The following is a 9856-nucleotide window of genomic DNA, read 5'->3' as shown; positions in this document are numbered from 1 at the left end:
GCTGTCCCTAAAAGCCTGCCACTAGCGAGACGGAGTTGATGAGCTCTACCACTAGGAGACTGTAGTAGATGAGGCTTTCTACCACTAGGAGACTGTAAGTGATGAGGCTCCACGCTAGCAGATAGTAGATGAGGCTCTACCACTAGGAGACTGTAGTGATGAGGAGCTACCACTAAGAGGAGACTGTAGTGATGAGGCTTTACCACTAGGCGACTGTAGTGATGAGGCTCTACCACTAGGAGACTGTAATGATGAGGCTCTACCACTAGGAGACTAATGATGAGGCTCTACCACTAGGAGACTGTAGTGATGAGGCTTTACCACTAGGAGACTAATGATGAGGCGCCACCACTAGGATGAGACTGTAGTGATGAGACTAGGAGGAAACTGTAGTGATGAGGCTCTACCACTAGGAGACTGTAGTGACGAGGCTCTACCACTAGGAAACTGTAGTGATGAGACTCTACCACTAGGAGACTGTAGTGATGAGGCTCTACCACTAGGAGACTGTAGTGACGAGGCTCTACCACTAGGAAACTGTAATGATGAGACTCTACCACTAGGAGACTGTAGTGATGAGGCTCTACCACTAGGAGAGTGTAGTGATGAGGCTCTACCACTAGGAGGAGACATTGACTAGTCATACTCTGACTGGATTGCATTCTATTGCAGTGTTCATTTTGGCACTATTGTTTTATTTACTCTAGTTGTCGTCATTTTGACTAAATTATCAAGTCTTAGTCACATGTTTTGTCATTTGAATAATGATTTAGTCTAGTTATTTTCAAAATGACAAAAACAGTGGGCCATTTTAGTCAACTAAATGCCCTTTCATTTTAGTCACATCAGATTTGTATTGCCTCATTAAACTATAGTAAACATAAATCACTGACTTCCATGTGCACAAACATGCATAGCCTTGTCCTACCAACATATTTGATGATAGAAATTCTGATAATAGACCTAACCTTATTCCTTATTCAACATGTCAGAAGCATGTTTGTTCTACATACCATATGTCTATCTGAACGTTCCAGAACGTTGCATCCTGCTGAATGCAGGTTGTTAGCTATAGCTAGCTAATGAGGTAACATGACCGAACAAGGTGTATCCTGAACATATGGTTAATGGTCCGGTCCTCAAGTGGCCTGGTGTTAGAGCGGACCACAATATGCTTCATGAATGGACCATAGAACAAAACTAAACAAAACATAGAGCCAGTGGGTTATTATGGGTAATATTATGGGTCATTATGGGTAATATTATGGGTCATTATGGGTAATATTATGGGTCATTATGGGTAATATTATGGGTCATTATGGGTAATATTATGGGTCATTATGGGTAATATTATGGGTAATTTCTGAAAAGCTCTCAATCTCTCCAAAACCTCTTGTCCAGTCCATTTAGTAGTCTGATTTTTGTCACAGAGATGATTTTGTCTCGTTTTAGTCAACTGAAATCATTTTCATTTCGTTTGTTTTTTCTGGGTCTATTTAGTCAGTTAAAGTCTTGTCAATTGCCACTGAAAAATAGGTGTTTCACAAATATTTGTGTCACTATTGTTGTTGAACACTGCTGAGGTACTACATTAGGACTGAGAGGAAGGATGTGTTACTCTTATACACGTCTTGGCCGCTGAATCTGTTTTATCTCTCTCTTTGTGTGTGTGTGTGTGTGTGTGTGTGTGTGTGTGTGTGTGTGTGTGTGTGTGTAGGATACACTACAGCGGGTACTTCCATATAAAGTGCCCCCCCACCCAGACGAACGGAGCCCCCCGCCCTACTCCCCCTCCCCCAACCCTTACCAGACAGCCATGGTACCCCATCAGAAGTGCCTACCCCAGCAGAGCATGCAGAGCATGCAGAACCTGCAGAGCATGCAGAACCTGCAGAACTTATATGCACAGGTAAGCACACATACCCTTCACACAACACACACACACACACACACACACACACACACACACCCTACTCCTACCCTCAGCAGCTTTTATACAAACACACACACACACCTATATACAATCCTAACCTCAGCATACACACACACCCTACTCCCTCAACGTCTACCCTCAGTAGAACCTTTATGTACTGATAAGCACATACACACCCTAACCTCTCTCTCTGTCTCCCTGTAGGCAGCAGCGTATATGGCCAGCCAGTGTATGCGGCCCAGCCCTATGTAAATCAACACACTACTCACATGTACACACACATAAACACACACTAACACAGACACACACTAACACAGACACACTCTAACCTCTGTCTCTGTGTCTGTAGGCGTATTACACCCAGCCTGTGTATGCTGCTCAGCCTCAGCCACATGTAATCCACCACACCACAGTGGTTCAGCCAAACAGCMTGCCCTCAGCCCTCTACCCCGCCCCGGTCCAAGCCCCTAGAAACAACGGAATGGCTGCCATGGGGATGGTTGCCGGGACCACCATGGCTATGAGTGCAGGTAGGACGGGTGACTGAGGAAGCTGATGTGGCTACATCATGTTGACATCACGTGAACATTAAATATATTTTCATATTAAACACCTTTTTTTTTCAATTACTCTATTTAATTTCCTATGCAAAATTGATTATTCTTATGCTAAAATGATTGTGTTGCTGCTATGTGTTTTTGGTGTAAGTTGTATTAGTTTGGTCTGCGTCATATAGACCCTAATGTTACGGTCAAAACAATAGTGACAACATGACATGTTAGGCTGCTGATGCGTGTGTCGTCCTGTAGGAACCCTGTTGACCACGCCTCAGCACGCTCAGCTGGGTGCTCACCAACACGTCACCATGCCACAGTACCGGCCCCAGGGCACACCTGGTTACAGCTATGTCCCTCCCCACTGGTAGACACCGCCCCCGAGAGGTAAGTCATCTCATAATTCCAAATGTCCACAGTCCAATCTCAATCAATCCAATGTCTTCTCACTCTTTCTCTGCGTCTATCTCTGTCATTTCAGATCTCTGTTTCTCTGTGTCTGTCTCTGTCGTTTCAGATCTGGAGTCCAACGTATGCAACTACTCCAGTCTTACACGGGCTTCTTACGGTCACCATGGCAACCTCACATCTGTCTGCAACAACAAAACTAAAGAGCAACGGACACTTGCTGCATTCTGTAGTGTTTTATAAAAGCTGCTTTTTTATTTTTTTTACACAACGATTATTTTCTTCTTTGATTTGCCAATATGTCATTGCATTACATTGTTTTCTTTTGTTTGTTTTATTTATTTCATTTTCTTTTYTTTTTTTATCATCATTTCAATTTTTCCATTGTTATTGGAACTCCAGAGTGATTGACCAATCATGGGTGTCTGTTGCTCTGCTTGTGGTCCGTGTTCTGTTGGTGTGTTCCAGATCCAATGGTGGGAATGTACTGAACACTTCCTCCACCACCTTCATCATCAATTTATGCTGCCAAATTTTCTAACGATTAGATGTCAGCACAGGGTTTTGATTTCATTCATTTCTATTTGTTTTAATCCCTTAATTTTCCTTTCCAACAAAGCACTGTCTTGGAACAGCATACCTCTTGTTTTTCTCTTTGTTCACCTCTGTTCTCCTTCTGATCTTCATCTTCCAGCTTCTAGCTGTTTCTTACATAGATCTGTAACAACTAGATCCGCTGTCTGACTAGATCCGCAACATCTAGATCCACTGTCTGACTAGATCCGCTGTCTGACCAGATCCGCTGTCTGACTAGATCTGTAACGTCTAGATCCACTGTCTGAACTAGATCCAACTATCCTTGAACTAGATCGCGCTGTCTGACTAGATCTGTACGTCTAGATCCACTGTCTGACTAGATCGCTATCTGACTAGATCTGTAACGTCTAGATCCACTGTCCTGACTAGATCCGCTATCTGACTAGATCTGTAACGTAGATCCACTGTCTGAACTAGATCCGCTATCTGACTAGATTCTGTAAGTCTAGATCCACTGTCTGACTAGATCCACCTATCTGACTAGATCTGTAATGTCTAGATCCACTGTCTGACTAGATCCGACTATCAGTCTGACTAGATCTGTAACGTCTAGATCCACTTGTCTGACTAGATCTGTAACGTCTAGATCCACTGTTCTGACATAGATCCACTATCTGACTAGATCTGTAACCTCTAGATCCCTGTCTGACTAGATCCGCTATCTGACTAGATCTGTAACGTCTAGATCCGCTGTCTGACTAGATCCGCTATCTGACTAGATCCGCTGTCTGACTAGATCTGTAACGTCTAGATCCACTATCTGACTAGATCCGCTGTCTGACTAGATCTGTAACGTCTAGATCCGCTGGTCTGACTAGATCCGCTATCCTGACTAGATCCGCTGTCTGACTAGATCTGTAACGTCTAGATCCACTACTGATAGATCCAATCTGACTAGATCCGCTGTCTGACTAGATCTGTAACGTCTAGATCCACTGTCTGACTAGATCCGCTATCTGACTAGATCTGTAACGTCTAGATCGATGTCTGACTAGATCTGTAACGACTAGATCTGCTGTGTGGCTGTAAAGACATGGTATGCAGGCATCACAAGGTCACAGTACTTACCAGTTACTGAATTCATCTCAATATAGAGGCCATTTGTCCATTTAGCTTAAACTGATAAATTTAATTAAAATGTGAATACATTTATTGCTGTGTGTACAGGATGGTGTGGTCATTGCACACAGTCACCCACATACATACATACATACATACATACTACATACATACATACATATAAACACACATAAATACATACATACATACATACATACATACATACATACATACATACATACATACATACATACATAACAAAGTCATACTTAAAGCAGGATCACTTAATGTCAATCAAATAATAACATGGATTCAAACGTGTGCCAACACAGTTAAACACACACCTAACATATGCTCTCTCTCTCACCAACACAGCCACACAAAATACATTAGACCACCACTCGGACTGATTGCTTATTGAGGAACATGTTTAGGAGTTAAAGGGATTGGAAGCACGTGGCAATGGTGACGTGGCAGAGAGGGGGGGTCAGGAGGGAGAGTGGTGGGTTCAGGAGGGAGAGTGGTGGGTCAGGAGGAGGATGGTGGGTCAGGAGGAGATGGTGGTCGGAGGGAGAGTGGTGGGTCAGGAAGGCAGGAGAGTGGGGGGTCAGAGGGGAGAGTGGGGGTAGGAGGGAGAGTGGGAGGTCGGAGGAGAGTGGGGGGTTCAGGAGGAGGAGTGGTGGGTCAGGAGGGAGAGTGGTGGTCAGGAGGGAGAGTGGGGGTCAGGAGGGAGAGTGGGGGGGTCAGGAGGGGAGTGGTGGGTCAGGAAGGGAGATGTGGGGGGTCAGGAGGGAGAGTGGGGGGTCAGGAGGGAGAGTGTGGGGGGTCAGGAGGGAGAGTGGTGGTCAGGAGGAGGAGGTGGGGGGTCAGGAGGGAGAGTGGGAGGTCAGGAGGGGGAGAGAAGAGCGGGCAGCAGGGAAAGTTGTGTATGCCATGTTTCAGGTTTTTAAATAGATAGGTATGAATCACAGTTAGAATCTGTGGGGCACGGGTCATTACAAAAGCAATTTACAGTTGTATCAAAGTAGATCCAAGACGTTAATTTGCAATAATAAGATAAAATGCCTCGTTATAACGGTTACCGCGACAGTAATTTATTTTATAAGTTCATTTAGAAATTAAAATCATTTTAAATTCTTATTCTGGTAATCCTTAAATCTGGATTATGGGCTGTGTATCCAGACTCAATCATTTGAATCACTGTTTATGTATTCTGAGGTGTCAGCAGTACATATCAGAGTTCACTGTTACTGTATTCTGAGGTGTCAGCAGTACATATCAGAGTTCACTGTTACTGTATTCTGTGGTAGCAGCAGTACATATCAGAGTTCACTGTTACTATAGTCTGTGGTGGCAGCAGTACATATCAGAGTTCACTGTTACTGTAGTTGGCAGCAGTACATATCAGAGTTATTGTAATAATCTCACGAGGAAGCGTTGCACAATAATAAATAAAAAAAACCTGACAACAATAATTTCTACTAGGTACCAGGTAGCTAGGCTTTGTAGTGAAACAGAGAGAGGCAGTTTCAACTGTCATTTAAGAAAACTAACCAATAGATATCGAGCGTTCAGTAAGAGTTCCTTAGTCCTGATAATGTTTGTACTAGTTAGTATAAATATCAACAAAAGAAAATGGCTTATTGTTCCTGAGCATTTATTTAAACATCCACTGTTTCATTGTTGTTTCACATTGAGGTTAAGAAAAAGACGGCGTGTTTTTCCTTCCGTGGTCTTTTGAGCATAAGGATGGTTCATATTCAGGTGTAGCATGGAGCTTCATGCATCACCATGCAGTCTATTTATACACTGAGTGGTTGTGTGTTACTGCAAAGCAGGCTTGAATTAACATGAAGATATCCACCACCTTTAGAATCTAAAACCAGGGGGTGTGAAGGAAGCAGGGGAGAGTAATGTCTGATTTCTGTCTATCACTCTGTGGTGGTGTATTGTAGTAACTTGTTTATTCCAAACATGATCTGTCTGAAAATCTGTTCCTCAATTCAAGTGTAATAATTAGTTACTAATGACCTCCACATCCTGCCATCGGGTTGGAGCTTGTCTGATTCTCTCTCTCTTCCTCAATTTTACTCTCTCTGTGGCTCTGTGTTCCAGCTCTTTCCTCTCTCTCTGTGCCTCTGTGTTCCAGCTCTTTCCTCTCTCTCTGTGTTCCAGCTCTCTCTGTGGCTCTGTGTTCCAGCTCTTTCCTCTCTCTCTGTGTTCCAGCTCTCTGTGGCTCTGTGTTCCAGCTCTTTCCCCTCGCTCTCTCTCTGTGTTCCAGCTCTCTGTGGCTCTGTGTTCCAGCTCTTTCCCCTCTCTCTCTCTCTGTGTTCCAGCTCTCCTGGTGGCTTGTGTTCCAGTCTTTCTCTCCCTTTTCCTCTCTGTGGCTCTGTGTTCCAGCTCTTCCCTCTCTCCGTGTCGTTTGGCTTGTGTTCAGCTCTTTCCTCTCTCTCTGTCGTTTCGAGCTTCTCGTGGTCTGTGTTCCAGCTCTTTCCGCTCTCTCTCTCTCTGTGTTCCAGCTTCTCTTGTGCGTCTGGTGTTCAGTCTTTCCTCTCTCTGTGTTCCAGCTCTCTCTGGGTTTTGGGGTCTGGGTGGTTTCCAAAGCCCCCTCTTTCCCCTCTCTCTCTCTGTTCATCTGTGGTCTGTGTCCAGCTCTTTCTCTGTTGTGTTCCAGCTCTCGTGGCTTTTCCAGCTTTCCCTTTCTCTCTCTACGTCTGCTGTGTCGACTCTTTCCTCTCTTTGTGTGTTCCAGCTCCTCTCCTCGTCTGTCGTTGTCTGTCTTGTCTGTCTGTCTGTTTGTCTGTCTGTCTGTCTGTGCTGTCTGTCTGTGCTTTCTGTGTTTTGTTTTCTCAGCTTTCTGACTTATCTCCCTCTGTTGTTCTTCACGCCCCCCCCTCTTCTCTCCCCGTCTCTCACCTCCTTTGCGTTGTACCTCTTCATAACAGAGATAAAGTGATGACACGGGTCATGAGAAGTGTAATGGCAGACTGGAACCATGTAGATAACCAAGAACCAAGTCTGATGTAATCCATTCTGAGGTTTACCTCTGTATGTTGTGTCACTAAACCACCAGAGTCTGGCGCCCAGTCTAACATCAGTCTCTAACTCATGGAGAGCAGAGAGGATTGGATGTGTTGAAGCAAGATGGTTGTTCAACTCTACTGAACCTTCCAGAAGGCTACTGTAGGTGGAGCTATTACCATGTTGCTTAAACCCATCTGATGCTTTAAGAGCAACTAAAAACGGGATAATTTTGGAACGGGCAAAGGAATTCCTTCCAGTATTTTACACCTCAGCCGAAAATAGGAAACAGAATATGTTGGACTTCCTGAGCCGTGTAAAGTTGAGCGCTTTTTACCATAAGTGTTATTTAAGGTATAACTGCAATTTGGTGTTTATTATTCATACATAGAGCACAAGTCTGAGGGTCCGCTATCCCACACACACTCTGAGGGGGCTTGTTTCTGACTTTCTCGCCGACACTTGTTTGCATGCCTGTGTTTTGGATGGAAGTGATGTCATGAATAGGGTGCGTGTCAGTTCCATTTCAACGCTGTCGTTTCAGGAAGGGAACTGAATTTCAACTCATTCTGAGTGGACATGAAATTGACCCCAGCCCTGATTAACACTTAACTGCAGAGCTCAAAGGAGGATATATTTGAAGGTATTTTTACTCGTACGCTATCAACTTATGAGTCCTTCACCTTTTGTATCATTCCATCTCTGAATACGTTTTTAAAAAATGTGAAAGAAGTTAAAGAGCCTTCAAAGATGTTAAAAGATGATTTGTTGTTGATGTTTTTGTGTATTTTGCTCTTCATTTCTTCACAACTATGTCAAATCAAAATGGTGTTTGTATGTTTAAATAGCCACTCAAACATCCACCTCTCCCCACTTCTCTTTTTCTCTCTTTATTTTGCCTCTGTGGTCATGTCTTAGCAAGTTTCATGTCTTAGCAGTTTTCATGTCTTAGCAGTTTCCTCAAATTAAAACACTACTATTGGAGGAATAGTGCACTTATTTTTGTGTTTTTTCCTCAATGTTCTGCAGCTTTTTATTTCACTTGTTGGAGATTTCTAAAATAATAATTTGAACACTAAATGTGATGCAAAAAGTGGAAATTCCTCGTCTTCCAAAATACTTTTATCCCTGGAGCGAGTTTCGGAACAACCCCCTTGAAGTTTTGTACCCAGTTTGCACAAACAATGGTAACATTACCATACCGTTGTGGCAAACCATGGCACAACGTTTTCTCAACGTTGCGTGAACTGAATTGTATGTTAGCTATTGGTCCAGTGTTGCGGACCCATGTCAGGCTTGTGATATGAAGTGTAAATCTGTTTTTAAATCTGTTTTTAATTTCTTTTTTTATGTTTTTGTTCATTTTCTTGTTTTTATTTTTTGAAGATCAGTTAGTGATCTTCGTACCATAACTAAGCCAAGTTTGTTATTGTATAATACGTACTGTAAGATGTAGAACATTGAATAACTATTAAAATATTCCTATAAAAGGAATTCTGTCGTTGTCAAGTTTTTCCTTCCATTAAATATAGGAGAAGTGGGTGTGTACTAGAAGCAGGGGTATGACTAACACAGCCAGTAGTGATGGGTGGACAGAGGAGTGGCTGGGTACTGTAAGGTGTGGTTACATTAGAACTACTTTAAGTATTAGTAGTGGTAGGTGGGTGCATTCGCAGCCTCTGACTATAGTGATGGGTTAAGCCTACAGATTTCATTAAGGTCCAATTGCACACATGGTAGAGGTCTTGCTGCTCTTCCTACAGACCGTGAACGTGTGTCTGCGTGTGTGGGCGTAACCTATTGAGAAAGACGTCGGTCTATCACTTCTAGCAGTACACACCACTCCCTATGCAAACACACACACTCTGATGGCACAAGCAGTGAGCCCAGCCAACAGAGAGTTGCAGTAGTCCAGATGGGATATGACAAGCGCCTAGATTAGGACAAGATGATCAGGCCCTGCTGAACCCCAGGGGCCTGTGTCAGTGCTGTCATCATCCCCAGACTGATGGAGGAGTGAAGCTGCAACCCAGACTGATGGAGGAGTGAAGCTGCAACCCAGACTGATGGAGGAGTGAAGCTGAGAGCCCAGACTGATGGGATGAAGCTGAGAGCCCAGACTGATGGGATGAAACTGAGAGCCCAGACTGATGGAGTGAAACTGAGAGCCCAGACTGATGGACACTAAAGCACCATACACACTACCACTAACACACCACACTACACACACCAACTACACACCACTAACATCACTACACACACCCTACACACACCACTACACACA

At 43.7% G+C, this 9856-nt stretch overlaps 1 protein-coding gene and 3 long non-coding RNA genes across 4 annotated transcripts; 2 read left to right on the top strand and 2 right to left on the bottom strand.

The window, feature by feature from the left end:
* The first annotated feature begins 1743 nt into the window (after nucleotides 1-1743).
* LOC139024212 (protein FAM168A-like) lies at nucleotides 1744-3731 on the top strand. Its single transcript, XM_070438805.1, has 4 exons — nucleotides 1744-1909; nucleotides 2283-2463; nucleotides 2743-2874; nucleotides 3005-3731. Exons 1-3 carry the CDS (start codon nucleotides 1817-1819, stop codon nucleotides 2856-2858), a joined length of 390 nt encoding a protein of 129 aa, XP_070294906.1. The 5' UTR covers nucleotides 1744-1816; the 3' UTR covers nucleotides 2859-2874; nucleotides 3005-3731.
* An 83-nt stretch (nucleotides 3732-3814) lies between these two features.
* Nucleotides 3815-4184, bottom strand: LOC139024214 (uncharacterized). The gene is made up of 3 exons (XR_011475501.1): nucleotides 4094-4184; nucleotides 3907-4004; nucleotides 3815-3857 (listed from the first exon to the last, which is right to left on the bottom strand). It is a non-coding gene; the product is annotated as an uncharacterized lncRNA (long non-coding RNA).
* Nucleotides 4185-4221: 37 nt separating this feature from the next.
* LOC139024215 (uncharacterized) lies at nucleotides 4222-4468 on the bottom strand. Its single transcript, XR_011475502.1, has 2 exons — nucleotides 4367-4468; nucleotides 4222-4302 (listed from the first exon to the last, which is right to left on the bottom strand). It is a non-coding gene; the product is annotated as an uncharacterized lncRNA (long non-coding RNA).
* A 1195-nt stretch (nucleotides 4469-5663) lies between these two features.
* Nucleotides 5664-6874, top strand: LOC139024216 (uncharacterized). The gene is made up of 2 exons (XR_011475503.1): nucleotides 5664-5854; nucleotides 5947-6874. It is a non-coding gene; the product is annotated as an uncharacterized lncRNA (long non-coding RNA).
* Nucleotides 6875-9856: the final 2982 nt, after the last annotated feature.

This window comes from Salvelinus sp. IW2-2015, unplaced genomic scaffold (assembly GCF_002910315.2).
Source record: "Salvelinus sp. IW2-2015 unplaced genomic scaffold, ASM291031v2 Un_scaffold1194, whole genome shotgun sequence".
Taxonomy (NCBI): Eukaryota; Metazoa; Chordata; class Actinopteri; order Salmoniformes; family Salmonidae; genus Salvelinus; species Salvelinus sp. IW2-2015.
The sequence above is the reverse complement of the archived record's forward strand: the minus strand, read 5'-3'. Positions and strand labels throughout refer to the sequence as shown.